At 48.1% G+C, this 27,736-nt stretch overlaps 2 protein-coding genes across 3 annotated transcripts in view; one reads left to right on the forward strand and one right to left on the reverse strand.

The window, feature by feature from the left end:
* Positions 1-27,736, reverse strand: part of Cyfip2 (cytoplasmic FMR1 interacting protein 2) — a 102,869-nt gene that overhangs the window by 19,656 nt on the left and 55,477 nt on the right. For both annotated transcript variants that reach the window (XM_051167220.1, XM_051167219.1), the window contains 3 exons: positions 13,314-13,457; positions 11,610-11,700; positions 10,302-10,432 (listed from right to left, as the gene is read on the reverse strand). In XM_051167220.1, coding sequence (XP_051023177.1) covers positions 10,302-10,432; positions 11,610-11,700; positions 13,314-13,457 — 366 coding nt within the window. The remainder of the gene's footprint in view (positions 1-10,301; positions 10,433-11,609; positions 11,701-13,313; positions 13,458-27,736) is intronic.
* Positions 23,576-26,607, forward strand: Fndc9 (fibronectin type III domain containing 9). Its single transcript, XM_051168086.1, has 2 exons — positions 23,576-23,702; positions 25,929-26,607. The coding sequence occupies exon 2, from the start codon at positions 25,936-25,938 to the stop codon at positions 26,605-26,607; it is 672 nt and encodes a 223-aa protein (XP_051024043.1). The 5' UTR covers positions 23,576-23,702; positions 25,929-25,935.

The raw sequence follows: 27,736 nt of genomic DNA on the forward strand, positions 1-27,736 counted from the left end.
ACATAGTGAAGGTGGCCGGGAGAAATGCACATTTCCATAACCTCACATCTTCCTGGTGTGCTGAAACTATGACCGCTTCTTCCTAACGTTTTGGTCCCAGGTGGTTTTTCTTTCCTCCTCCAACTTTGCGTGGTGAACAGCCACAGACCTGCATGGAAAGTCCCGTGGCTCTTCTGTCACAGTGGCTGTAACTGTTCTGAATCACTTGAAAGAACATTGGAGGTACTGAGTCACTTCAGCCCGAGCTCTCCAAGCACGGTGCTCCGCCCCCCCTCCCAAGACAGGGTTTCTCTGTGTAACCTTGGCTGTCCTGGACTTGCTTTGGAGACCAGGCTGGCCTCAAACTCACAGCGATCTGTCTGCCTCTGGCTCCTGAGTGCTGGGATTAAAGGCGTGCGCCACCACCACCCAGGCAAGGCGCAGGGCTCCTAAAAGCCAGGTCCACGCTGCTGCATCACCACCTTCAATAGCAAGCACTGAGATCAGCTAAAAGTAAAAACTTCTCAACAGCGTCAAACATGTAATAATCAAAGTCTCATTTGTCCATAAAATATTTTAATAGCTTTTTTTAACGATGAAGAATTAAAAAGTCTGTGTGTGTGTGTATGTGTATTTGTGTATGTAACAGCATATGTGTGGAAGTCAGAGGACAACTGTGTGTGCACGTGTGTGTTTGTGTGTGTGATGTGTGTGCATGCATATTTATGTGTGTGGTGTGTATGCATGTGAATTCATATGTGTGGTGTGTGTACATGTGTATTAATGTGTGTGGCATGTGTATGTATTTATGTGTGTGATGGTGCATGTGTGGAAGTCAGAGGACAATTGTGTGTGCGTGTGTATTCATGTGTGTGGTGTGAGAGTGCATATGTATTCATTGTTTGATGGTGCATGTGTGAAGGTCAGAGGACAAGGTCAGAGGTTGGCCTTCACTTTCTAGCCTGAGACACTGGATTTTGTTGGCTGCTGCACAATGCCAGGCTGTCCTGTGCCGTAAGCTTCCAGGGACCCTCCTGTCTCTGCCTTCCATCTCGTTGTAGGACCACTGGGGTGGCAAATGTGTGCTACTGCATCCAGGGTCTGGTGTTTTGAACTCAAGTCTTCATACTTACCTCACAAGGACCTTATCCACAGACCCATCTCCCCAGCCCCCAGGAGGAGTTTTCTACAGTGAGAGGCCACGTGCCAAAGCCTGTGTAGCAGAGTTGGGAAGAGCTAGAGGCCATTGCTGCTTACATAGCAAGAGCCCTGTCTCAGAAGACAAGGCTACAGTGTCACCTGCCTCACCTGGGGACTGCAGTGCCACCTCATGTGGGGATTGCAGTGCCACCTCACCTGGGGACTGCAGTGTCACCTCACCTGGGGACTGCAGTGTCACCTCATGTGGGGACTGCAGTGTCACCTCACCTGGGGACTGCAGTGTCACCTCATGTGGGGACTGCAGTGCTACTTCATGTGGGGACTGCAGTGCTACCTCATGTAGGGACTGCAGTGCTACCTCATGTGCGGACTGCAATGTCACCTCATGTGGGGACTGCAGTGTCACCTCACGTGGGAACTGCAGTGCTACCTCACATGGGGACTGCAATGTCACCTCACCTGGGGACTGCAGTACGCTCACGTTGCTTCTGCAGTGTCGCTGCGAGTGGAGCTGATGAGGAGGACCGCTATTTAGTCCCATCTGCATGCACCAAGTATCACACCAATGCCTATTATTCCTGCGATACCTGCTAATGTATTATGGTGAGGGAAGTGGTGACAAGAGAGCTAATAGGACCCAGGCCTACTGTACAATTATTCGTTGTCAGCAGAATTAAGGGAGAGTAAACAGGCTTTTGGAGTCCGAATCCAAAAGTGATGTTCTGTAAGGAACCCACATCAAAAGTATTCAGCGGGTCTGTATGTTAATTTTTGCACTGCTCTCTGCTTTAAATTTTTTTTTTTTCTATTACACTTCACTTCATTTAAAATTGAGGCTATTTCCGCCAAATGCCAAAACCCAGTATGTGCACAGTTTGCTGAATCTTTGACGCTGGGGACTGGGCTTCTCTTGGCTAAAGGGTATTATAAGGATTCACTGTGATTATACTAAAAAAAAAAAAAAAAAAAAGAGTGTGTGATCCTATCGATGTCAGATTTATGTGGAAAACAGCATTTGGCTCTGTTCTTGGGTTAAAAAAAAAAATCACCATTTTTAGCTGACTGACTTAGAATCAGCCTACCAAGCTCAAGAGTGTTTTCTTAAGTAACGTCTGGCTTTGGGTCTTGAGGCAATAAAAAGACAAATTCCACTCATGTCCTAGGTGTCTGCCTTTGTCAGGCATGCTAGAAGAACTGACTTGGAGAATGAGGTTAAGCACCTCCCCCCAAACCCCCATCTGGACTCTGGCTTTCTGGTATGAAGGGGGCTCAGGGCCAGGCCTAGCCAGCAAGCACAAGCTCTAAACATTCCCTTATATGGACACATAGGTTGTTAGTGTGAGTGGAACAGACCAGAAGTCGGGCTTCCCACACCCACCACGACCCTCTGCATGGAAAGTATGAGAGGTGGTTTCAGCCCCCATTTGAGCCTCTATTTGCAGAGAAGAGCTCACCCAGGACACACCACGTCTGTCCCTGCTGCACAGGCTCCTGGCTCCCAGCAGCTCTCTGTGGTGCAGGAGAGATAAATCTGCATTTTGTTGTTGTCCCCTCCATGGTGGGCTGCAACGTGGGTGCTGTTTTCTCACCCACCTCTTCTGAATAATGCCATAGATAAGAGGCACCCCCCCACCCCCATACATTTGGCTGTCGAGAGAATCATAGAATTATCATCCTGGATCAGATTAGTACCTGATCAACTGGAGAGAGACCTGTAGCCAAGACGCCATGGCCTACAAAGTAGCTCTGCCTTTGCTAGTAACATCCACATTTTCCTTATTGACAACCTGCAGGGTGAAGTCTCCATTTGGAACCCGTGTCAACACCTTTCTAACCTCTGTTGACCGTAACTTTTCAGTTCCCTAGACAGTATGCATTTAAGTGTACACACATTCCCTTTTAAGGAAGGCCTGTTTGCTGCAGTGCGTTCGAAGGGTTGGGAGTGTAGAGGAGACGTTGAGAAGCCGTCTTCTCTCCTCTTCTCAGCTTGGCCCACCAGACTTTGCAAAACTACAGAACAACCAGTTTTATAGGAGAAAGGCTGGCATACAAGCATCTGGAAAAACACCCTTCAGGAAGGGCGCAGCGGCTATCTTAACACAACAGGGATTTTGTTTAGTTTCTGCTTATCTGGGTTTTCCGACAGGGAATTTACTTCAATGCTCCAATGAGGGGAGAGAGGGGGGCGGTGGGTGGGAAAGTGGCTGGGAAACAGAAGCAGGGGGCAGGAGGTCAGGTGTGGGGCTGGGTCACTCAGCTGCAGAACACAATGCTGTTAGCCACCCAGCCCCTGCACCTCACTCCTTTCACCAGCGCGTCTGTGCACGAGGTCCTGTCCCTCAGTGGCTGGCTTCTGCAACCGTGCCTGGCTCCCAGCCCATCTCCTGTGCTAGCCATAACCCTGGGTACATCAGCACCTCAGAACCATAATGGTTTTATCAAAAGATACTCATTCAAAAGGTCAGATTACAGAGAGACAACGATTAACAGTTCCAAAAGATGTGAGGAAATCAAAACACCCTCACATGGCCGAGTGAGAATGAAAACTAGCCAGTCTGTGAAACCATCTGGCAACGTCTAATTTCATCATCTGCAAAACGTGAAGTTGCCCTGACAAGGGACTCTCAAAAGGGTCCAGGCAGCATCTGGAAAGGTCATTGTCTCTGAAGAGGGTGCTACTGACATCTAGTGGACATAATCTGAAAATGCACCCCAGCACACTGTAAAGCACAGAACAGGCCTCCAACAACGGATTATTTGGTCTCAGTGTCAGTAGGACTCTGACCTGTGCCCGATTCATGAGTTGAGTCTAGACTCTCCTCACTGTAGGAATATGCTCTCATCAACGGGCTGTGTCTGTTGTGATTGGGACCCACTGCACTGCAAAAACAGAAATAAGTAACAGCTGCAAAGGTAGGTGGGATGGCTGTCTTAGAAGTGTGTGTGTGTGTGTGTGTGTGTGTGTGTGTGTGTTGGAGGAGGGGGACTTCTGTGTCTCACTCAAACTGTTGTATGTGGGTATAATATACAACTGGCTGATATGTTAAAAAAAAAAAAAGCACACATACAGTGTAAATAAGAATGTGGAAATCACAGAGTGGTTGTTGGGGTAATAGCAATCACTAAGGCTAGGGGATGACAAAAGAAACAGATTAGACTCAACAGCTGTTAACAGCCTACTGTGACCAGTTGTCAATGGACACTTGATAAACAACTAAGTTGGGCCAGCACTCGGGAGGCAGAGGCAGGCAGATCTCTGTGAGTTTGAGGCCAGCCTGGTCTAAAAAGTGAGTTCAGTATAGCCAAGGCTACACAGAGAAACCCTCTACAAACTCTCTACAAACAAACAAACAAAAGTCAAGTTGGGCATGGTGATGTACACCTGGGACCTCAGCACACAGGAGGTCGAGGCAGGAGGATCTCAGGCTTGAGACCTATGACTGTAAAAAAGCAACATAGCATTTATCCTGTACCTCGAAGGCTGGCATTACTCCAATACGAAAATAAATAGAGTTAAACTTCTACCTTCAACTAAACACAGAATGAATTCCAGATCATGCACTCAGTGGTCTGTGTCATTTTGAAAGACTAATCCAACCATGAAGGGGAGAAATTATATATATATATATCAACCCCTAGGAAGAATTCAACAAAAGCCAGCTATGATATATCTACTATGCATAGATCAACAATACGTAATCAATACCTACAAACCAATAAAGAAAGCCAACTAAAACGTTAGCAGAGCTCTTAACAGCACTTTACCTAAGGGGAGGAGTCCAAATGGCCAACCACACACAGCAAGGGCCTGGTGCCCTCAGATCAACCGAAACCAATGGGATGCTGAGATACACCTAGGATGGTTGTGGTTCAATTCAACTGTTTACGTAATGAGAGCACACTGCTGTCAAAAGATAACTCCGATAGTCACCACATCTAATTCATAACAGTCCTAACTGTCAGCAGCCACAGTGCTCGCTTTGCTAGTGACAAGATGCCTGACGTAGGTGAAGGGGGAAAAAAAGGTTTCTTTTGGCCTGCAGTGTCTGGGTTTGACTCAGTTCATCATGACAGGGAGGGTGTGGCAAGGCTGTACCGTGACAGCCGGAGAACAGAGAGAGAACACGTCTGCATTTGTGGGCTTTCCCATCTACCCTTAGAAATATTCTTCAAAAAATGTATAAGTGTTTGCCCACATATAGTATGTATACCAAATGTGTGCAGTGCCTTCAGAGGCAGAAGGAGGGGCCAGATACCTTGCCGGGCGTGGTGGCACATGCCTTTAACCCCAGCACTTGGGAGGTAGAAGCAGGCAGATCACAGTGAGTTCAAGGCCAGCCTGGTCTACAAAGGGAGTTCAGGACAGCCAAGGCTACACAAAGAAACCCTGTTTCAAAAAACAAAACAAACAAAAAAACAAAACAACAACAAAACAAAATAAACAAAACCAAACTAGAGTTACAGATGGCTAGTGTGGGTCACGGGAATTGAACCTGAGTCCTCTGCAGGAACACTAAGTGTCCTTAACTACTGAGCCATTTCTCCCAACCCCATAACCCTCGATTTTTCTATCCACATCCTCGAGCCTCTGGGATGGTGCCATTCACGTTCAGGATGAGTCATTGCCTGCCATCCCTAGTGAAGTCTTTACTAGTTAAGTAAAAAGACTAGTTAAGTCTTTTTGGACATGCCCTTCACAGATAAACCTGAAGTGTCCTTTATTCACCTCCTAGGTGCTTCCTGACACAATCAGATGGCAAGTTAAGGTTAGCCATCCGCATCCGGTTCCTCCAAAACAGACTGTTCCACTCGCCTACTGCCACGATGAGAGCCGTCTATAGTGTAAGCCGCACGGAAAGCATTGGGTGAGACATCAGACAGGAAAGGGAAACCATACCGCGTAATTCCAGTGAGATGAGCTTCACGGATGCTCTGCACGGAAGGCGCATGAAGAGCTGCCTACAGCAAGCGTGGTGACTGTTCTGTTTCTAGACTTGGTGGGGGTTACATGGGCTCGGTGCTTTATACAAGGCATTCACTACACCCCTGGCTGTACATGTTCCTTAAAGACATCACACAAGCCCCGCACATAGGAGGAGAGAAATGCCAGGCCGTCCATACTCAATTCGCATCCACAATGTTGAGATCCATAAGCGCATAACTTGATGAAAAAAAAAATACATTTCTCCGTTTAAACATACCATTCTTCAAACCTTGAACTTAAGGCTGAATTTCCACTGTCATTCTAGAAAGGCAGGTCACAGAATAAAAGAAGGTGCCTGTAGCTTATTTATCAACAGGAAAGCCATGGCAAGTGACAGCCGAACATCCATCAGGAGAAAGCAGGTGTGGCGAAAAACACGGAACAAGGACCTTTCCATTGATCCTTGCGGCTGTCTACTATTTCCAGCCATTCCTGGTGCAGCTCAATGTCCCTACTGACTCTAGCCCATGTCTCTTCCCGGAAATCTAGAGACAATGACTGCTGAGCATTCAGCCCCATCAGTTTCCATTTATTCCCTAATGTGTTATTTTGTAGGCTCTGTGTATTTTACACACGCAGCCTCACTGTCTATCTTTATTTATAAACTTGCATTTTTTTTTTAATTCTACATTCTCCCTTACCATATCTTATACTGTAGGTGAAGAACTATGGTTTGACCTTATTCCTGTTAAGGGCTTCAGTCTTTCAGAAGAATGGATGCTCCACTTAACCGGGCTCTTCTTTTATGGCCTCTCCCTTCCCCCAGCTCCTTCTCTCTGCCTCCCTCTCCCGTCCTTTTCCTTTTCCCTCCTACCCTAGCTCCTCTTCTCAACCCCTCTCCCCCCACACTTCCCACCCCTCCTCCATCCTTACCCCACCCCCACCCATCCCATCTCCTCCCATCCTTTCTCTCTTTCTTTGCCTTTTTTAATGGGAACAATTGGAGTGCCACTTATTTCATTTCCACTCCCTAAGCTGCAGAAGCTCTGGCACTCTCCTGCCCTGCTTTCACCCCCAGCAAGCACAGGATAGCTGCCGACCTCTCCATTTGTCCAAGTAGGAAGCAGAGCTCTCAGCCTTGGCAAGCGTGACTCCAGCTTGTGTCACCTTGCTTTGCCCAGCCCCCTAGGAACGAGGTTGGCGCGCGCACACACACACACACACACACACACACACACGTGTACAACTTTGTGTTTCAGTCTGTCTCTGCTGCTGGTGCGCTCTCCACATTGCTGTGTGCCTGCTCTCGGGCTGGAGAATTCAGACCCTGTGTGTGCTTCTGCCCTTAGTGATGGAGCTGGGAGAGACATTTCCTCTGAGGTTAGCCTGCGGTGCTAGGATGGCCTCCTGGTCTGAATTGAGGTTCTCACTCACAGCTTCTAAACGTGGGGGAGTCACATGTCTGCCCTCCCCTCTTCAACCTTCTCCTTGTGCTCTTGAGGCCCTGAACAGTTTTTACTACTTATTCTTGTGACTTCTGAAGGCTATGTTGCTATAGCAACCCAGGCCCACTGAACCGTGTTAAAGAACCTGTTATCAGGAAGAGGAGCCATTAGCTGACTCCAGAGTCCATTTAAAAGAGGATACAATTACTCCTCAGAGAGGATGTACCACAGTGGCATTTAGAGCCTCTGGGGCAATGAAAGTCTGAGAGGAGCTGGTCCAAGTGCCCCAAATTAGGATAAGGACAGGCAGCGTGGCATGCTCAGGCTCACCTGGGATGACACAGCCACCAATCCTCTCACCTTCTACTCTGCAGCCCTCACAGTCCCTGCTTCCTTTGCCGCATCTCTCACTACTCTATGCCTTCTTCTCCACGGACCAGGCTGCCAACAGCCATGTTCTTGCCCTTCACTCTCTGTCCTGTGGCTGCTTTCCACCCTCTCCTGCTCACAAGGTCCTCAGCAGCTTCTGCCAGTGTCTTGTGGCCAGAGGTGGCCTGCCATTTGCCTGTCTCTTGCCCTCCCCCTATGCAGTATATGCAGTTACCCTGTCGGGAGATCTTTGCTTCTCTCCCTCTCCAGAATAAAGACAAAGATGCCTGGCTCTTATTTGTGGCTCCTCTCTATCAGCTAGAGCTACAGTGGTCATCAAGTCAGCTCTTAGTAAACGAAGCTTTGTGTGCAGGTGAAGGACGATGCCCAGCGTGTGTTCCAGTGAGCCTCAAGAGTTCCATATCCCCACATCCCTCCATCCCCATGTGGTACCCTTCTCCATTTCCTCCCACTGCCCCAGTCACAGGATACCCTGAAGACTGGGTCCATCACATATGGGGAACATGTAGGATAGAGCGAGGAGGGCCTCTGGGTAAGCCACATCAGTAGAATGGGGCCAGGAATGCAGGTGACCCACTAGTCAGCAAAGGGTTGGTCCTAGCCTTTCTGAGATGTGTCTGTACAGGCAGGCATCCTTGTTTCAGCTCTTATAATGCTACTACTGTTCATCTCTTGCTGCCTGATATGCACTATCTCTCTTCAGCCTTCAAGAGACATGGCAGGCTAATTCTTTTGTCTCCTATTACAGGAGCTGAAGATGCCGAGCTGCAGCCCCCCCCCCGCCCGCCACCCCGCCGACCTACAACAGCTTCTGTAATGACATTCCCACTCATTCTCCAGGGCAGTCTGCAGGGAAGCCCTGGCCCCAGTCCCCATCCTGTCAGGCCCAACGGAAACTCCATCCCCTCCAAATCCCAAAAGGCAGGAGGGGCACATGGTTATCCGTGGTGCCTACCAGCACACCGAAGCTCATGCTGGCCTCCATGCTTGTTCAGCGTCAAGAGTGTCTGCTGTACATTTCAAAGTTCATCCTAGCCCTTCCCCCAAAGTCCCTGCAGCTCACAGGCTGCCCTCCCCTCCACTTACAGTCCTGCAGCATCATCCACGCCCTCTATGTTGTCCCCTCTTTCTTTGCCTCAGTCTCCCTCTTTTTGTCTCTTCCTCTCTCTGTCTCCAGCCCCCAACCCCCGCTCTCCCTCACCCCTCCTCTCTTTATGTCTGCCTACCCTGCTCTGTTCCTGCTCCTCTCAAAGCCAGGTCCGACTAGCTGGCCATGACCAGTCTACTACTTTCTCTCTCTGCTCTGGGCTCTTCCAGATGCTTTGGCTGTTCTTTATCTCACATCTACAGCAAAAAACCTTCCCTTAACCAGACTATGGAACGCTCATAGTCAGTTAATACACATACCACACTGGCTTCCAATTTTTGTTGCTGCTGTTCCCACTGGACCCTGTGCTTGGTCCTCACAGCACGACTGACATTATAAATATTGTTTCCATGGCAACGTGACAGCACTAAGCCACGCAGACACCTTTGGGAACTCAAAGAATTTCCTCTTATTTTCAATTAAAACTTTATGGTACAATTGAGCACGCCTACAGGCATTTCTGTCCATTGCGTGAGTTTTTTAAAATATCCTTTACAGGGACTAGAGAGATGGCTCATCAGTTAGGGATACTGCCTCTCATGCAGAGGACTCGGGTTTGGTTCTCAGCACATACAAGGATGCTTGCAATCATCCGTAACGCCAGTTTCAGGGGATCTGATGGCCTCTTCTGACCTCTGAAGGTACCGTACACATATGGTGCACATACATGCATGGAGGCAAAATACTCATACACATTTTTAAGAAAAACCTTTTATGCATCTTTTTAAAGTATGACCTTAAACAAAGCATGCTCAGCAACAGTCCTTATCTGGGCATGCTCCTAAATGTGTGGATCTCTGCATAAATATGCATAAGTTCCCTGGGTAAAGTCTCTGTGCTTTCTTTGTTTGTTTCCCTTGCCTGCTGCAGGTAGTGAGCACTCGCCAAACTTTCAGACCTCGGCTGTAATTTGCAAACCTGTTGCATTTGGTCACAAGCACACACAGGATACAGGCAGCAGCTGGCAACTGCCACTTCTTCCCTTAGCACAGTGCTGGCTAAGGCAATGTACTTTACAAAAGATGGGACAACTATGACTTGGGCCACCAGCTCTGAGGACTGGGTCCAAGCAGCGAGGGGTGCAGCCAGTGCTGGGACCCAGGACTGAGTGTCTTCAGAACCTCTGCCTCCTCTGGCCTTCTGACCTTCATGAATAAAAGCAATAAAAGCTTCAGGGCTGAAGCTTTGGCATCTTGGTGTGTATGTGGTCCCTCCTGGTTGGGGACACCATGGTTTCTGAGGGGTCAGGACTTACCAGAGCTTGCTCTATGAGGAGGCAGAAGAGGATGGCGTTGCCCACCTCTCTGAGGCTCTGGAACACGTCTGTCTTGAGTTCTGCGTACTCAATGATGTCCTTCAGCTGATGATGGAAGAACTCCAAGATCCCTGAGGACCACAAGAGGGAGGTCAGGGGGACACAGGCACAGTTTAGCCAAGTTTATGGGCGGCGACAACCAAGCCACAGCCCTAGACTTAGCAACTATCTACTGGCCAGCTTAAGGGTGAGATTCCATACAAGGGTCAATACTAAACAAAGATCAGGAGGCTGGCACAAATTATTTGGAACAAAAGGAAACTCATCCGTAATCTCAAATGGAACAGCTGTGGCCTGTCTGTCCCTACAAAAGGGACCTGAACTCCTAACAGCAACATTATTTATTTATAGGTATCATCTACTGAGTTAGGCATTCTACTGATAATGTCTCCTTTATTAATCCTAATAATATCAACTAGACAATATCATCCCTTTGCAGATGAATTCAGAGAGCGTACGTGCCTCCCTCTGGTCACGCAGCCAGGAAGTGGTGCAGTTAGACTTGGACCCTAGAGCCTCGAGCCTCATCCTTTTCCTCTTCTCAATCACACTCATATGGAAAATTATGTCTTCACTTTTGGAAACAAAAAATATGAGGCACTAAATGCATAGCTTCTGTCTATCCTATATTATATAGTTAAAATTTTTTTTCCAACTTCAGTTTATCTGTGTCACATGCCACCCCTCCTGGGGTATCAGCCACCTCTCAATAGGTAAACAGGAAGGCCTGCTAGAGGGGCTGAGGCCCACACATGAAAAAAATTTTTTTTTTTTTACTGTTTAAACCATAGGTTCTCAACCTTCCTAATTCTGTGACCCTTTAATAAAGTTCCTCATGTGGTGGCGACCCCTAGCTATAGAGTTATTTTGTTGTGACATCATGACTGTAATTTTGCTACTGTTATGAATTGTAATGTAAGTGTCTGTGTTTTGCAGTGGTCTTAGGTGATCCCTGTGAAAGGGTCAGTTGACCCACAAAGGGGTGGCAACCCACAGGATGAGAACAGCTAGTTTAAATGCCTTCACACGTGCATCGCAACGTCAGCTGGCCAGCCAGAGGGCATACTCATGAGATTATCCACCACCCCTGACAGAGAGCAACAGTCCCTGCTCAGGGTACCAAGACATCCAATCATTGGCAGGCACACCCAGAGATATCAGGTGCCTGGCAACTTAGAGACTGAAACCCAGAGGAGGAGGCCAGAGCCCTGCCCTTCCTTGGATGCGCACTCCTTTCTTGTCACCCACCTGGGGAGCCATACTCGTGCCGAGGCAAACGGCATATCTTAGGCATCACTTCTATCAGCGTCTTCACGTACTGCAGGATGGTGCCTTGGAGCTGAAAGACAAAGAGTCCATATAAGTGAGTGGGCTAACCCTGTGTTGCTCTGTGCACCTCTGGGCTGAATGCTGGGCCACGGGGCGGGGGTGGGGGAAATAGAGGTAGGGTGGGGGTGGGGTTGGAGTGGTACCAGATTTCTGCTGTGACTTGTAAACACAGCATTTAAAAGAGGGTGATATTCCCCTTGTCCTTTATAGACAGGAAAAGAGTAGACTTTACAATGGATGTGGGTTGGGGTGGGGGTTTCAGGGTTGGGGGTGCTTACACTACGGAGACCGAATGAAAAGTAGGCAAGGAACTATGGAGATAAATGCACATAACCTAATTTAACCATGGAAAAATCGTAGCACATTCTTCCTCTGCATTCTCAAGACAAGACATCTTTAATCTATTACAGCATTTTCTTGTTTTACTCAGGCCTTGGTACAGCAGTCCTTAATGACTTATAGCTTCTCATGGCTGCTTCTGAAGAATTCGGCTGACTGGGTTTGGCTTATTCTGTACATGGCTGGTTATAAATGATTTCTCTCCAGGAACTCAGCTTTCCAGAGAAATCTTGTTTCCATGGTTTGCCCTTAATTTAGCAGCATTGCAGGAAGTTAAATGGGGTTCAGGTGACCATATCTGGAGCACACACACAGAAGGTTGAAACGGGGCTACAGAACCCCCTGATAGCCAACATAATATAGAGAGCAGTGGTCAGCAAGATACCCCAAGGGCACAAAGTATGGTGACTGATTAGAGATGTCAGCCGTGGTCATGAGAATTAAAAACAAAACAAAACAAGCAAAAAACCGGCAATGTGTGAGTCATGCATTTACTATGCTAAAGTGGTTTTGTTGTTATTGTTGTTGTTGTTTTGAAGGGTCTCATGCAGTCTAAGATGGCCTCAAACTTACTATGTAGCTGAGGATGATCTTGAACCTGTGATCTCTCTATCTCTACCTCCCGGCTGCTGGGATTAGGGGTTGGTACCACTCCAGCTGCCAGCTTTCTGGGGGCACCAGGGATTAAACCAAGGGCCTTGTATAGATCAGGCAAGCACTGTACCAACTGACCTACACACCCAGCTCACCCACCATGCTAATCAATTAACAGAGAGCATAGCTGGGCGGAATGAGTGGTCATCTGCCTCTGGATGCCCAAATCAGGATTTCTCAGTGCAGCCAGCAAAAACAAGGAGTAAGTTCTGAGCCACAGATGGAAAGACACAGAAAGGTCAAGGCACAGCTATGAGGGCTAGAGGAACAGCAGCTCAACGGTTAAGAGCTCTTGCCACTCCTGCTGAGGCACCCATATTGCATGGCTCACTAATGCTTAGAACTCCAGTTCTGGGGGTTTGACCGACTGCCCTCTTCTGGTATCTGTTGGTACTGCATGCACATGATGCACACACATCACACAAATAAGAGGTATATTAAAAGAGGTAGAAAGAAGTACATCAGAAGACATGCATGAACCACCAAGAAATAAGGACCAAGGACCACCAGAGCAACATTAACTGGCAGAGCTGGAGCACCTGAGGTTTGGCTATCAGTTTAGCAGAGACAGTCCTATGTACAGCTACTGTACCTAGGGACATCCATGGCAGCACCCAAGTCACCCCTTACCAAGCTCTTGACAATTTTCAGTAGTTCCTCCATGACTACGGCAATGCCTTGGTAGCCCAGCAGTCTGCAGATGGTCTTGAAGTGAGGGGGGCCCACAAAGTTCCTGTAGGAGCTATAGATGTGGCTGTAGGCGATGTTGAGAGGCTGAAAACAGAGGTTGAGAGAAAGTGAGTGAGGATACCAGAACAGATGCTGGAGGCACGGTGGGGGGCGGGGGCATCCTGACAGCTATTTTTCGGAGAGAAGAAATGGGATCTTGCTGCTACCAGGTTAAGACCTCGTGAACACGTTTGCAAGACACTGGTCCTGGAGAGAGATGTGGCCAGTGACTAGTGATGGAGCAAACGTCAGTAGGCTGGAGAAGCTGCTGCACACTGGAAGAGGGGCAAGGGCTTCCAGGTAAATAGCAAGACTACAAGGAAGCCTGCCACCTCTAAGTGTCTGCAGACAGATTGAGGCTACTCTAAATCAAGCCATGGTCTGGGACAGAGAGACTGCCTCTCTCCTAGAGGAGGTTTGGATGTGGGATAGATATGAAGAGTGGACATGTGACTGGCACCGTCTTCTGATCTTGACTGTTTCGATCTATGAGATGAGGGGATTTGGGAATGGCTACCCCTGGGAGTCAGGAGATTGGCATCTGAGAGCCCAGGAAGATCAGCAGGCTTTTTGAGACTTGGTTTCCCACCCTGAGAATGATGGGTATTGGATTAGTTAGCAGTGTCAAGACTTGCAGAGCAGCAGTCCATCCCAGGAAAGAAGTCATAAGGGTTCATATGCAGAATACACATGGTAGAGCTGCTTAGATGGGCACTGGTAGGGGGCCTAGAGCTCTGGCCTCGGGCCGCCATCATCCTATGGACCCCCAGGGATACCCTAACTGAATCAGACAGAGCTTAAGAGACGTTTCCAAGCTGGGTGTGGCCGTGCACATCTGCAATCCTATTTCTTGGGCAGTTGAGGCTGGAGGATTGTGAATTCGAGACCACCTTGGGCTGCATAGTGAAATCCTGTTTGCCTAGCATGAAATGAGGCTCCGGGTTCTATCCTTGGCACACATTTCTAGATGTACGGAGTGGTCTATGTAGGGAGGGAAATCTCTGAAAATGATGTCTACTAAAGCCCACATTGACTCCTGAAAATGAGTGCACTATGACTAAGAAAATGTGTGACCGTGACTGTATGAACCTCGAAGCCAGGTCATATAACGCCTTAATGTGAATACTAAACCTACCTTAGTGCTTCTGTAAGGGGCAACACTACCGAACAAGAACGTGCAAAGGGCTGTAAGGCACATGCACAATGGTAGGAGGTGAGATTTGGTTCAGGGTCCCATCATCAAAGCTTTATTCTGTCTCCTTCAGAGTAGGGGAGTCCAGTGGCCAAAGAGGCTTAACAGGAAAGGGCCATAGACCTTTCAAGGGAGATTGGAGTTGTTTGATGTAGTTGTGAAGACTTGTGAAAACATAATATGGGCAAGGATGGGCCTGCTGCTGTGTCCCCTCTCAAATGTACACACTGAAATATTAAGCCCCCATGTGAGGACATGAAGAACCAGGGACTTGGGGTGGGTGGAGTCCTGGTGAGTGGGACTTAGTGTCTCCATAATAATAAAAAAAAAAAAGACATGTGATCTTGTCCCCCCTCTATGCCATACAATAGGATGCCCATTTGCAGACCAGACCTGAATCTGCCAGCACCCTATACTATGATCTTGAACTTGGAATTCCCAGCCTCCAAAGCCATAAGCAGTAACTACTTGTTATTTCAGTCATCCAGTCTACAGTATTCTTGTTATCTCAGCCCAAACAAAGCCAAGTACATTTTACTACATGTAATTATATCCCCTATATGAAAGCAACAAAGCCTCCACTTTTTATATCATAGCCTAACTTACTTAACTTCTCAAAGATTAAAATGCAGAATGATGCTTTGAATTTTCTCCTGTAGCTTTAGCATACTAGGGAACGCCAGAGGACAAAGCTTCAGTATGCCCATGGCCAGGGAGACAGATGACAGAGCTCTTGGCTTGTGCCAACAGCCTGCTCATTCCCGCTCATACTACTGATTCTGAGATTTTCCTATGATCCCAGGAATGCACACCCTCCTAGATCTTCTCCAAACATCCTATGAAAGGAATTTCTGCTCTGCACAGCAGGGGGATGGACATGGGTGAGGGTGGCCAATGATGGCAATCAGTTTATTGGTTTTTTCCTTTTTCTATCCAAGTCTCTATGTTCATACTGTGAGACTACAAATTGGGCCCTAGGGTAAGAACAGTCATAGCTGGGTTCAAATGCCAGGATCCTATTTTGTTCTTATTGCCTTTGTGAGACAGACTCTTGTTATGTAGCTCTGGCTTGCCTGGTGTTCACTATATAGCCCAGGTTAGCCTTGAACTTACAGCATATTCTCCTGCAGAGCCCTAATTTACTAGTTGGATGTACTCGGAAAAATTACTTAAAAACCTTGGTTTCTCCTAAGAAGATGGTAAAAGTATAACAGATAAGACACGTAAAGCAGCAAGCGTGATGCTTACTTAGTCTATGGGAGCACTGTGGAAACACTCATTAATCTTATTTCAGCCGATTAAAGACTTAGAAAGTACCGTGTCTTGCTCAACCCATCTTCTCAAGAAATTCTGGCCACCGTGATGATTCCCTCGATATGGGCAGGTTCAATCCATGAGGTCTAATTTTATACAACAGAGTGCGTATCCCACAATTGGATTGGACAGAAATCAGAGCCAGAAGCAGCTGACAGAACATGCCCTCAAATGCAGGTATTTTGTTCAACATTCAAAACATCAGAGAAGGAAGTACTGTCCAGGATGTGGGCCGGGCAGCCCTCACCGCGGGCAGGAGGCTGGCATACAGGCACTCGGTCTTTCCTTTCCAAGGTGCCATCCCCACTGCTCTCTTGTTGAGTGTGTGTCCCTTTTAGCACTGTCCCAAGCCTCCTTCCTCCCCAAGGACCTCCCAGTGCCAAGCAATTCAAATGAAACATATTTTCAGGTATATAGAGACTGTTCAGCAGGCCTTTCCAGTTTTGGGCAGAGGGAAAACACTTTGGAATTATTTTAGCAAAGAAGAGTTTTTAAAAAAATGCCACCCCCAGCAACCCACTTGGTACATTTAGGAGGTCTCTGGTGCCAATACCATGTCAGTGTAGATGAGAAATTTAGGCTTCAGTCGAAGCAACAGGAAATTTGCAGGCTTCCATGCCACCTCCTAAGTGAACAAGCTCCCTGCCCCATCCCCAAATCCACCACACGCATGCAACAGAAAATACACACATGCGGGACAGAACATGCACACGCACACTCGGAGGGCACCCCTCTGACCTGCTGGCTCAGCCGGAGGCTGGGCCCTATTGAGAAAATGTGGGAATAGGGGAGCCTGGGCATTTTCTGAGGTTCAGCAAAGAAAAATAGGAACGCAGTGTGACTTGGGACATTGAACATTTGCCACTCATCTGTTAACCAAACCATCTCCACTCACTGCCTAAGGTTACAGCCATGGTCTGATGGAGGAACTAACTAGATATCATGTACCCCATGTGAAATCAGATTTGTTTAAACCTAGATCAAGAAATAAATGAGCTGACTTAGAATTTATTACTGGGCAGTGCGGGTCATGGGTTCCGAGAAAGCAAATAGTGGTTTTTTTTAATGTATTATTATTTTATATGCATATTGTGCTAGCACATGCCATAGTGAGTGTGTGGAGGTCAGAGGGCAACTTCTGGGGGGTCAGTTTTGATTTTGGGTCATCAGGCTTAAACAGCAGGCACTTTCGCCCATTAGGTCATCTCAATGGCCCACAAACAAGACTTTAAGAAGAGGGGAAAAAAATGATGAGTTTGGTCTGGTGGGTACTCATAAGTATCACTAGATAACTTCTAAAACAAAACAACAACAACAAAAACGGTGGGGAAAATATACCTAACCTAAGAGTCATCATTGCGCTAATGCTCAGGCCTGTGAGTCCAGCACTTGTGAGTTGGGAGCAGGGGTGTCAGGAGTGTAAGCCCAGTCTTGGCTACACACAACTCCAGCCCAAACCAAACCCAAACAAATGTAACACTGGCCATCGGCATCTCCACCTCTCACCAGATGGTGGGCCTAACCAGCCACTCCGAACAAGGAATTCTATTTATATGGCTAATCCAATTTGTAAGCACTTTGCATCTCTGCTTTCTGGAATCACAATGACTGTTTTCAGAGACTCCCCAAGAGGAATTGAAGCCCATCCTAACTTCCTGTTTGTGTTACAGTTTCTCTAGTGGATGCCAGCAGCCCACAAACAGACACGGGCCTCTGATTGAGGCTGGCGAGCTAGCTAGCTAGCTGTAGCTCAGCTCTCTAAAACCAGTGCAGGCCAGTATCAGCAAGATGCATCAGTAACATGCCACACTGCCCTTGATATGAAGAGGCTTCCTGGCAGTCACAGGTTCAGATCCATTGCTAGAGCTTGGGCAAAAGCATTGACGTCCATGCCTGTTGCTTCTTGATGTTTAGCGTAGGGCTGGGGCCTCAGCCTCTGAGTTTCTTCCTGGGGTTTTCTGCAGTTGCTAGAGAAAGCTAAAGATATGATGCTTCTACAAGTCCGATGTGCTATCCATTGTGCCATCAGCTGGGCGGTGGTGATGCATGCCTTTAATCTCAGCACTTGGGAAGCAGAGGCTGGTGGTTTGCTATGAGTTAGAGGCCAGCCTGGTCTACAGAACAGCCAAGGCTACACAGAGAAACCCTGTCTCAAAAAACCAAACCAAAACAAAACAAAAACAAACAAACAAACAAAAAACCAGGGAAAAAACGATGCTTTTTTCTCTCTTGAGCCTTGGGTTAAATGCCTTGGAAAAGTCAAAAGGCTCTGAGAGGACACGACCACTCTGTGACACTTGGGCATTAGATAGCACTTAGGTTTCTGGAGGAAACCAAAGCTAACTCTAACCCAAACTCCTTTCTTTAGAATCAGTACTCATTTAAGGACACACAGACAGACAGACACATGGATACACAGAAGTGTGCTGCTCCGTGACAAGGGTATTTGTTTGTTTGTTTATTTCTTTCAGACAGACTCTCACTACCTATCCCTGGCTGGCTTTGAACTCTCTATGTCCACCACACGGGCATCAAAATCACAACAGACCTGCCGCCTTCTGCCGCCTGACTGCTGGGATTAAGTATGTACCACTATACCCAGATCTTCCACCTTTTAAGTCCTTCCTGCTGTCCACCACAAGAAATTACTACAAACCTGGTACCTTGAAACATTCTGGTAGCCACGAGTCCAAACTTAGCACCACTGGCCCCACACTGGGGCTTAGCTTGTCCACATTCCTCCAAGAGGCTCCTCCCCCAGAGAATCTGTTCCTTGCTTCTTCTAGCTAGCAGTGGCTCCAGCACCCTTATTTTGTGACCCCATCACTCCTAGCTTCCAGTCTCTCTACTCAGTCTTCTTGTTGCATCCTCTAGCTAGGTTATTCTCTTTAAGGCCAATTGCAATGGTCTTATAATGCTCACAGGCTCACCCAGACAATGCAGGTTCCTCTACCCATTTCCAGATCTCTTTAAATCACACCTGCAGAGACTTTGTCCTCAAACAGTAAGAGCTCCAGGGTGAGGACCGGCTGCCCTCGGGAACCACTGTGAGCTATGTCAGCTGTCGAGGCAGCACCATGGACAAGTGGAAGCCCAGGTGGAGACAAGCAGGTGCTGCTATAATCATAAAAAGCCTTGACAGGGGAAAGCCATGCTGTGGAGCCCAGGGACACCAGGCAGGAGTGGTGACTGTGCCCTTGCGAGGCTCCTGATAGTGTTAACACCTGGGCTGGTGGCAATGCCCCAGGCCAATCAAGGTGCGATGTGTCGATGCCCAGACAGATGCCCTATGAGGATGAACCCAGGTGGCTGGAGAGGTTTGGACCCTCTGGACCATGACATAATGAGGATGTGTTGGAAGAGCTGGAGGATGCTCCTATAACCAACCAGTTCACGACTGAGACAGAAGCACTGTGTAGGTAGTGATGAGCATGCTGACCAAAGGAAACACCCCCACAGTTCCCGAAGGCCAGAATATTGGGAAACGATGAAAAGAATGAATAATCTGTGCTGAAATCTGAATCACTGTGAAGATGGTTTTATGCTGTTGGAGAGCCCAGAGAAGAAGATAGCTTTAAAGTATCCGTTCCATATTCATTTTTTTATGGCATCCTCCTGTGTGGCAGATCTGAGGCAAGCGTACTCCTATTTCATAGCATAGGATGTTCACATGAGAAATGCTTGCTGGATGCGGGGAGGGGGGCTGCGGGGCTGGGGGAGCAGTGAGCTGCTGTTTTCCTCACTCCCCTCAGTTACATTCAGGCAGCTGCACACTCCCTACAGGGCCTTTCAGTTCTCTGCTTGTTCCTATCATTCTAGAATCCATCAAGCGGAGACAACTTCAAGGTAAAACAGAACGGGATGGGGTGGAGGGATGCAAGCTGTGCCACTGGCCATCGGAGACCAGTCAGGCTGACTGGACTCTCACAGAGCCAGATTGCAGGACAACAATGCTTTAAGCATAGGCCAGGTGGTCACGGAACCTGGGCGCCTGACTGGTCCCACATCCAGCAAGCATTTTTCTTTCTCGTGAACATCCTGTGCTCTGGCGTCCGAGTGCACCTGCCTCATTCAGGCTGTGGGAGGAGACTTGGGTACCACACCTTTCCCAGGTACCAACCCAGCTCTGGGATAGAGATATACCCTAAAGCCATTTCTTCACTGTGAGGAGGACTCAAGGGCCCTCATTCAAGGCTGATTTCTTCTGAGAGGAATTTGCCTCTGAAATACACATATCAACTGGGAAGCACTTGGCCCAGTGGCTGAAGTGGCCCCACTTGTACATATTATGGGAAGTGGGGCCTAGATGGTGGAGAAGAAATGGGATAAATTGTGTCATTGGCTAAAAGCATCACTGGCTCGGGTGCTGTGGGCAAGTGGTAATACCAGAGGCAGGGACTCTTGTTTCCAGCCCATCAGTCAGGTGGTCCGAGGAATGCCATGTCTTCTCTTTGGATTTTGTTCCACTGTTTTTGAGACAGCCTCACATAGCCCAGGATGACCTGGAACTTCTAATGCCTTTGCCTCCACCTCTGGAAGCTTTGACTACAGGCATGAGCCACCACGTCTGGTATATGACGGGCTGGGGGAATTAAAGCCAGCATGGTAGGCAAGCATTCTACCAATTGAGCTATGTTACTAATCCCTTCTTCTCTGGGGACTGTGAAATAAGGGGGCTGCTGGGCCTCACAATCTCTGAGTCTCCTAACTCCTCACATGGAGAGCCTAGGGGCATACATACCACCCTGAAAACAGAGTCCCACTCTGTGGAGAAAGGCTGGAGCACTGCCTCCTCCCTCCCCAGGTTAATGCTGGTATTTTTATTTCCCTCAAAATAACCTTTGAAAAGACACCTGCAAACTGCAGTGTTGGCCCTTCTGCGGAGAGAGAGAGGACACTCTGCCCTCTGTGGGGGGTTATCACCATTAGCATTTGAGAAGAGACTTGCTGTGCACTTTCCTATGGAACATTTAAGGCAGTCTGAATTGATGGATATGCCAGTCACTTCTGTTAAGACTGAAGGCCAGGAGCACCTGTGGATCAAGAACACTGTGCACCCTGGGACTCCACGCCTCCAGAGCCCCTTAGCCCAGCAGGTGGTGACTCACTAGGCAGCCTCTCCTAGCTTTTTGATGGCCATTGGTGTGGCTCATCAGATGACCTTCACAGCTTTACTTGGATGCTTTGTCTGAGAAGGAGGAAGCTGACTTTTTAAAAATATTTTTTTTTAACAATGTATAGTCAAATTGTATGCATCTATAGGACACAGCGTGACATTTAGTGTGCTCAGATCACAGGGATGAGGGACACATCCATCACCGCAGACATTTATGTATTGAGGACATCAAAATCCTCTCTACTGTTACTCTGAAACAATGAGTTGCTGTCGCTCACCACTACCCTACCATCTCATAGAACATTAGAAGTTACTCCTTCTATTCCACTGTACCTTTCTCTACTTTCCCTCCATTTCCTACTCCAGTCTCATGTGATTACTGTTTTCTTTTCTTTGGAATTAACTTTTCAATCCTCACAAATATGGAAGTATATATGTATATCTCTGTGAGGTCCATCATAGGTAGGCACTAAAAGACATGGGCGTATGGTGTGTGTGTGTGTGTGTGTGTGTGTGTGTGTGTGTGTATAAAATCCAAATATAGGCCTCTCATGGTGAATCGCTCACCATGCAAATGTGAAAGCTGGGTTTAGATCCACAGCATTCGTGTAAATGCTGGGCACGTGGCTTGCCTTTAATCCCAGCACACAGGAGGAGGAAGCTGGAGCCCAGAGCAAGCTGGCCGGTTTTAGATTAGTGAAATCAGTGAACTTGGGGTTCAAGTTAAGAGACCCTGCTTCAATACATTAAGTGGATAACGATCGAGGAAGTCATGTGACATCAGCTTCTGGTCTCCACATGGACACATGCATAATCCTATGATTTTGCATGCATATACCAGAACATGTGTGCAAGCCTGCACACACACATATGCAAAAATAAATTCAAATCTCATTCCCACCCTCCATTTCAGACACCTTTGGGCTCCTGTAGAAATGATAGTGCTATACTCTGTGATGCTGAGGAGACCAGGAAGGGATCTGGGATAAACAGAAAGGTTGGAAGTGCAGCCAGCAGTCCTCAAAGAAAACCCACACTGGGTACCATCTGCCCAAAAAGCAGTTTCCATTTCTCACGTCAATTCCAGGTGACTGGGGCAACCAGCTGCTCAGATGCCTGTGCTAAGAACTCCAAGGCTGACTGTGAGCCCAACCAGAAGAGCTGTGCTAAAATCCCTGGAATACTGTGACAAATCACACAAGCATGGTGGCTCGAAAGTGACAGAATGCGCCCTCTCCCAGTTCTGTAGACAAGAAGCCTGAAGTCAACATGCCTGCAGGACCAGGCTTCCTTTAAAAGCTCCATGGGAGGACTTTCTTTTCTCCCTACTTCTGACGTTCACTGGCTTGTGGCTCCACATAGTCTCCTCCTGGGTCTGCAACCCTTCTCCTCTCTCTTAGAAAGACTCCAGTCAACAGATTTAATAAAGGATGGTTTCATCTTGAGATCCTTAAATAATTACCACCCACGAAGACTCTACTTCTAAATAAGACATGTTCTAAAGTTGATGCCGAGGAGCTCAGGGGACGCAATGGTCTTGACAGGGGTACAAGTATGTGCAATGTGAGAACCCGATTCCTCCTCCCCTCCCCACCCCTGTGTGTCCACGGCATTATAGATGAAGGAACTGGGATCCGGACGAAGAAGACTCTTGCCCAGAACTGTAACCTAAGGGCAATGCAAGACATGATAAGGAGGGAGGGGATCTGTAGGCAGGGGAGGAGTTACAGAGTGGAAGTAGGACGGGAAAGGATGGGGGTGAATTAACAGTTCACCCTGGAACCTAGCCGGGCATCTTTGCATTTGAAACCACTATACACAGATCTAGATGGAGTAAGGAAATGATCCCTAGTCAGCCCCGGGAGGTGGCTCAGCAGTAAATCCCTTGCCTCCAGGAGCCCCGGGACCCGAGTTCAATCCACAAAACCCATATAAAATGCCAGGCGTGGTGGTGTGCACGTGTGCACGTGTGATCTCAGAGCGTGCAGAGCTCACTGGCCAGCTGGCCTTAGCCTGCTTGGTGAGATTCCAGGCTGATAGGAGACTGTGTCTCAAAGAGAAGACTGAAAGTCCCTGAGAAATGACACTCCGCACAGGTACATGTGTACTTGAACACACACAGATACACACACACACAGACACACACACACACACATACACACACACAGAGAGAGAGAGAGAGAGAGAGAGAGAGAGAGAGACAGAGACAGAGACAGAGAGAGAGACAGAGAGAGAGACAGAGAGAGAGAGAGAGAGAGAGAGAGAGAGAGAGAGAGAGAGAGAGAGAGAGAGAGAGAATACGCCAAGTACAGAGAAAATACAGGAACACCAAGAGGATGTATTATCTTGAGGATCAACCTGCAGAATACTGCCGATTTTTTTTTTTTTTTTTTGGCTGAAGGAATCAAAGCTCCTCTCACTGGGCAAAAGCCTTCACAGACCGATCCCTGAAAGCATTGTGCGTAGATGCCTGCTGGTTGCCATGGTGAGTGATGCTGATCTGAAGAAATGAATAATGTGAACGCTGGGGGCGACAGTGGGATTACTCAGTGGTGAGAAGAGACATCAAGGAGAGCCTAGTGCGGAGGAGGGAGAAGCCCATTGCCTCGGATCTGGCCCACTCTGTCTCAGAGGGGAGACGGCTACCCAGATAGACTGCGAGCGTCAGGTAAGACTCACGGATGGCTGTCCTGGAAATAAAAATGGCTCTTCCTCTCACCCTCTGCCTGGAGAAGGGCCAGGTTGTGGGAACTGAATAGCTAAAGAAGACAGGAAGAAAAATAAGTACGGGGAGATGGATTTGTCCCTGGAAACTGAAGATGCTGCTCGCATCCTCAGTAGAAACTCTCTTTAAAAAAAAAAAAAATGTCTGCTGCAGGGAGCCTAGGCTATAAAACAGCCAGAAGCAGAGGGAAGGCAAACAGTGTGTGAGAACCGGATTCCCAGTTACCCTGGTGGGAGGGTTTTACAGAGCGTGGTGCCTGTGTTCTACCTCATTTATGGTGGCTGGAAGTGTGTTCGCTGAACATGGGGGCCCCTGGGTGGGGAGGTGAGCATGTATGATGGGGCCACAGAGGGAGGGAGAGACAGTAAGTCAGTTTCCCTCCCATAGCCATCGCTGGAAAGATCTGCACACACCTGTCTCATCTCTTCCACCTTCCATTTGGCTGGGCAGAGAGCCCCAGCCAAATGGAAAGGTATAATCCCCCCTTCCAAGCATTTCCACTGTCTTTAGTGAAGAAAACAAGGACTGAAAAATCACTTCACTCTGTTACATCCCCCCCCCCCCCCCCCCCAGCCGCCCCGGCTTACCTACTCTAACACAAGCATAAAAACAGAACTCAGTTTGGTTTAATAATCACTTTGGGCTAAAGTCTGATTGTACCATTTCTGTCTACAATGTGCTCTGCACTTCTGCCTGGAGATGAGGAACAAGGCAGAGGGAGAGGGGAAATTCCCTCTCTCAGATGGAATGAAAGAAGAAGAAGAAGAAGAAGAAGAAGAAGAAGAAGAAGAAGAAGAAGAAGAAGAAGAAGAAAACAAAAACAAAAAACCTTGATGTCTCTCTCTTACCGAAGCAGAAAGTCTGGCAGTCTGAATAGAACTCACCTGACTTGCCAGGCCTCACAGCCACCAGGGCACCTCATTTAGCAATAGTATTCTGTGCGTACTTTGCAGAGTAATACAGTGGCTAAGTGTCCTCTTTTTCTGTGAGCTGAGCTGCCAGGCTGCTCATTTGTAAGATGGGAATGGGGTCTGTTATTGTGTGCCTGTTTAACACAGCCTGGACTCAGCAACCGCTTATTTGAAGTGTGTGGTTAGACCAGAGATTGCCAATCTGTGGGGCAAAGCCCCTCTAGGGGGAGGCAAATGACCCTTTCACAGAGGCTGCCTACGACCACTGGGAAACACAGGCATTTCCAGTAGGATTCATAATGATAGCAAATTTACAGTTAATGAAGTAACAACAAAAATCATTTTTATGGTTGGGGGTCACCACAGCATGAAGAACTGTATTAGAGGGTCACAGCACCAGGAAGGCTGAGAGCCACTGAGTTAGACAGTCATGAAAGCCATGGGACTATTTTGACTTTTAGAAGTTAACTATTATAAGTTATGAGACTATTAGAAGCTAAGCTATCCTGGGAGGCGATGGCCTTGACCTGAGAAACTAAATTCTTTCTTACTTTTTTTTTTCCTTTTGGTTTTTCAAGAGATGGTTTCTCTGTGTAGCCTTGGCTGTTCTGGACTCGCTTTGTAGACCAGGCTGTCCTCAGACTCACAGCGATCCACTGGCCTCTCAGTGCTGGGATTTCAGGAACGCACTACAGTGCCCAGCTCTTGTTGGGCTTTGACCAAACAGTAGCAGAAGCTCTGTGGTGGGATCGCCGCTGGAGGGCGCCAGAGTGAATCTCCACTAGCTACAGGGAACAGAACTCAGAATCTTAAAAACCAAAGCCACTGGGCAGAATGTTCTAGGTAACAGTTCGCAGCACTCAGAGCAGAGATGGGAGGTCGCGGAGGGGCTGATCTGAGAATCATAGCGTAGGCTCTCTGAGATTCCACTGAGCTCTCTTCATTTTGCCGGTGTATGAAAGGGCTGGGAACAACGCTGTCAGGAATGGGGTGTGACGGCAGCCTTGTGGGTGCATCTTAGGCCTGAGGGCTACAAGCTTTGTCATGAACCAGTGCGCGTTACTGTGTTCTGCCGCGTGTTTACTAGCTTAAGGAGCTTAACCTCTAGACCTCCATTTCTTCCCCCGCACCCCCCCCCCTTCTTTCTGTATAATGAAGTCAGTATTTGCGGCCATCTCATCCGCACAGCCTGCGTGGCTAGGATTATATCCAACACTGATGTAGGGAGATGTCACTCTTCACTGTGATTTGGTTCCAGAACCGGGATGAACATTGAAGTTGGGAACGTGTCTCACACGGGAGCCATCATCTCCTGGTCGTCCTCGGAGCCCTGCTTGGAGGACTATTACCATATTATGTACAGGCCCAACTGGAACAGCATCTTCTCTGGCTACCTGCGCTACAGCTTCCATCACGAGGAGAAGGTGCCTCGAACCATCACCTCCGTGGCACTGGAACACCTCGCTCCTTCTACTCTCTACTTCCTCTGTATCAGCTGCAAGAAGGCTGCCTTCCCGTACAGCCACTACTGTACCATGTTCCACACCCTGGATAAGAGCCCGCTGGCTGCGGGGGGCTCCCTGGTGGACCCCCAAATTTCTCTCTGGGTACTGATGGCCATCCTGCTGGCTTGCTTCACTGCTGTGTTGGCCTTCATCTGCCTCCAGTTCTGGTGCATCCGTTGTCACGAGCCTCGATGGTCTTACAGAGCTGGCCACATGGAGGAAGCCAATGGGTTGGTAAGATGGCCCGAGGAGACACCTGCTCTTGGTCAGAGGGAAGAAGATCTGCAGGGGCTCCCCCTGGTGGAACTGCCACGCAAGAGCTCTGGGGCCAGAGCTGAAGCGGAACCGGAAGCTGAAGCCAACCGGAATATGGTGGTCTTAGCTAGAGAGGGCGGTGACCAACCAGCCATACTGCCTCACTATAGGGCGTGAGTGATGAGGAGGAGATTCCCTTCTTCACGTAGCCTAAAATGCTCTCCACAGTGAGTCCTGTGTGAAAATGTGTCTGTGGACCACCCGCTTCTCTCCTCTCAAATGTCAGTGTCATATGACTTGCGTGGGTTGGATGGATGCCACATGACAGTGGTCCCCACGCTGGAAAACACAGACCCTCAAGGTATGTCAGGGGCAAACAAGGCATCGGTTCAGTGTTGTCCATTTGGAGGCCTAGTTAAGAACTTAAGACCTGGCTTCAATACTAAGATCAATCATGGCTGTTTAACATACAGTAAACATAGCTAGACTGGAATCGGATACAGTTCATTTTGTTTTGTTTTGGTTTGGTTTTTCGAGACAGGATCTCCCTGTGTAGCCTTAGCTGTCCTGGACTTCCTTTGTAGACCAGGCTGGCCTCGAACTCACAACGATCCTCCTGCCTCTGTCTCCCGAGTGCTGGGATTAAAGGCGTGTGCCACCGCACCCGGCCCTCTGATACAGTTCTTAAAAGGACTGCTGAGTCAGAGGTGGACCGGGAGCTATGGTTTCAGTCATTCTCTTTGGAGGTGTGAGGAACTCCTTCCTACACTTAGGCCCTCGCACACCAGACCCTGGACCACCGGCTCATTTTTTTTTTTTTTAAGCCACAGACTGGCTTATCACTATTTCTTAACAACCAAGATCTTTTATTTAAATTGATCACAGCTTTAAAACATAGACCCTTAGGAGACAGCTTTTTATTACCCCAGAAATAGAAATACAGGCCCCTGTTGTTATAAATAGAAGGGGACAGAAGTAAGAATGAATACAACAAACAAAATAGTAGGAAAGCTGATGACGACCTGCCTGTCAATGACTCTGGGCTTAAGACCTGCTCTCTTGTATAGGACAAACAGGGAGGCCAGCCAGTGTCGAGGAGATTAGCACCAACACTAACATAAATGCCTTTCCTTTGTACAACATAAGGCTCGAAAGAGAACTGAAAAGGGAAGCATGATTTTTAGTTTGTGAACCATGTCTGTGAGCCACCTCAAATGATGTCTGCAAGTCCTCCTCACTCCTTTCTTTCTTTTCTGTCCCCTGTGTATGGGGATGCGATGTCACTACATAGCCTTGGATGACTGGA

Source organism: Acomys russatus, chromosome 25 (genome assembly GCF_903995435.1).
Source record: "Acomys russatus chromosome 25, mAcoRus1.1, whole genome shotgun sequence".
In the NCBI taxonomy this organism is placed as follows: Eukaryota; Metazoa; Chordata; class Mammalia; order Rodentia; family Muridae; genus Acomys; species Acomys russatus.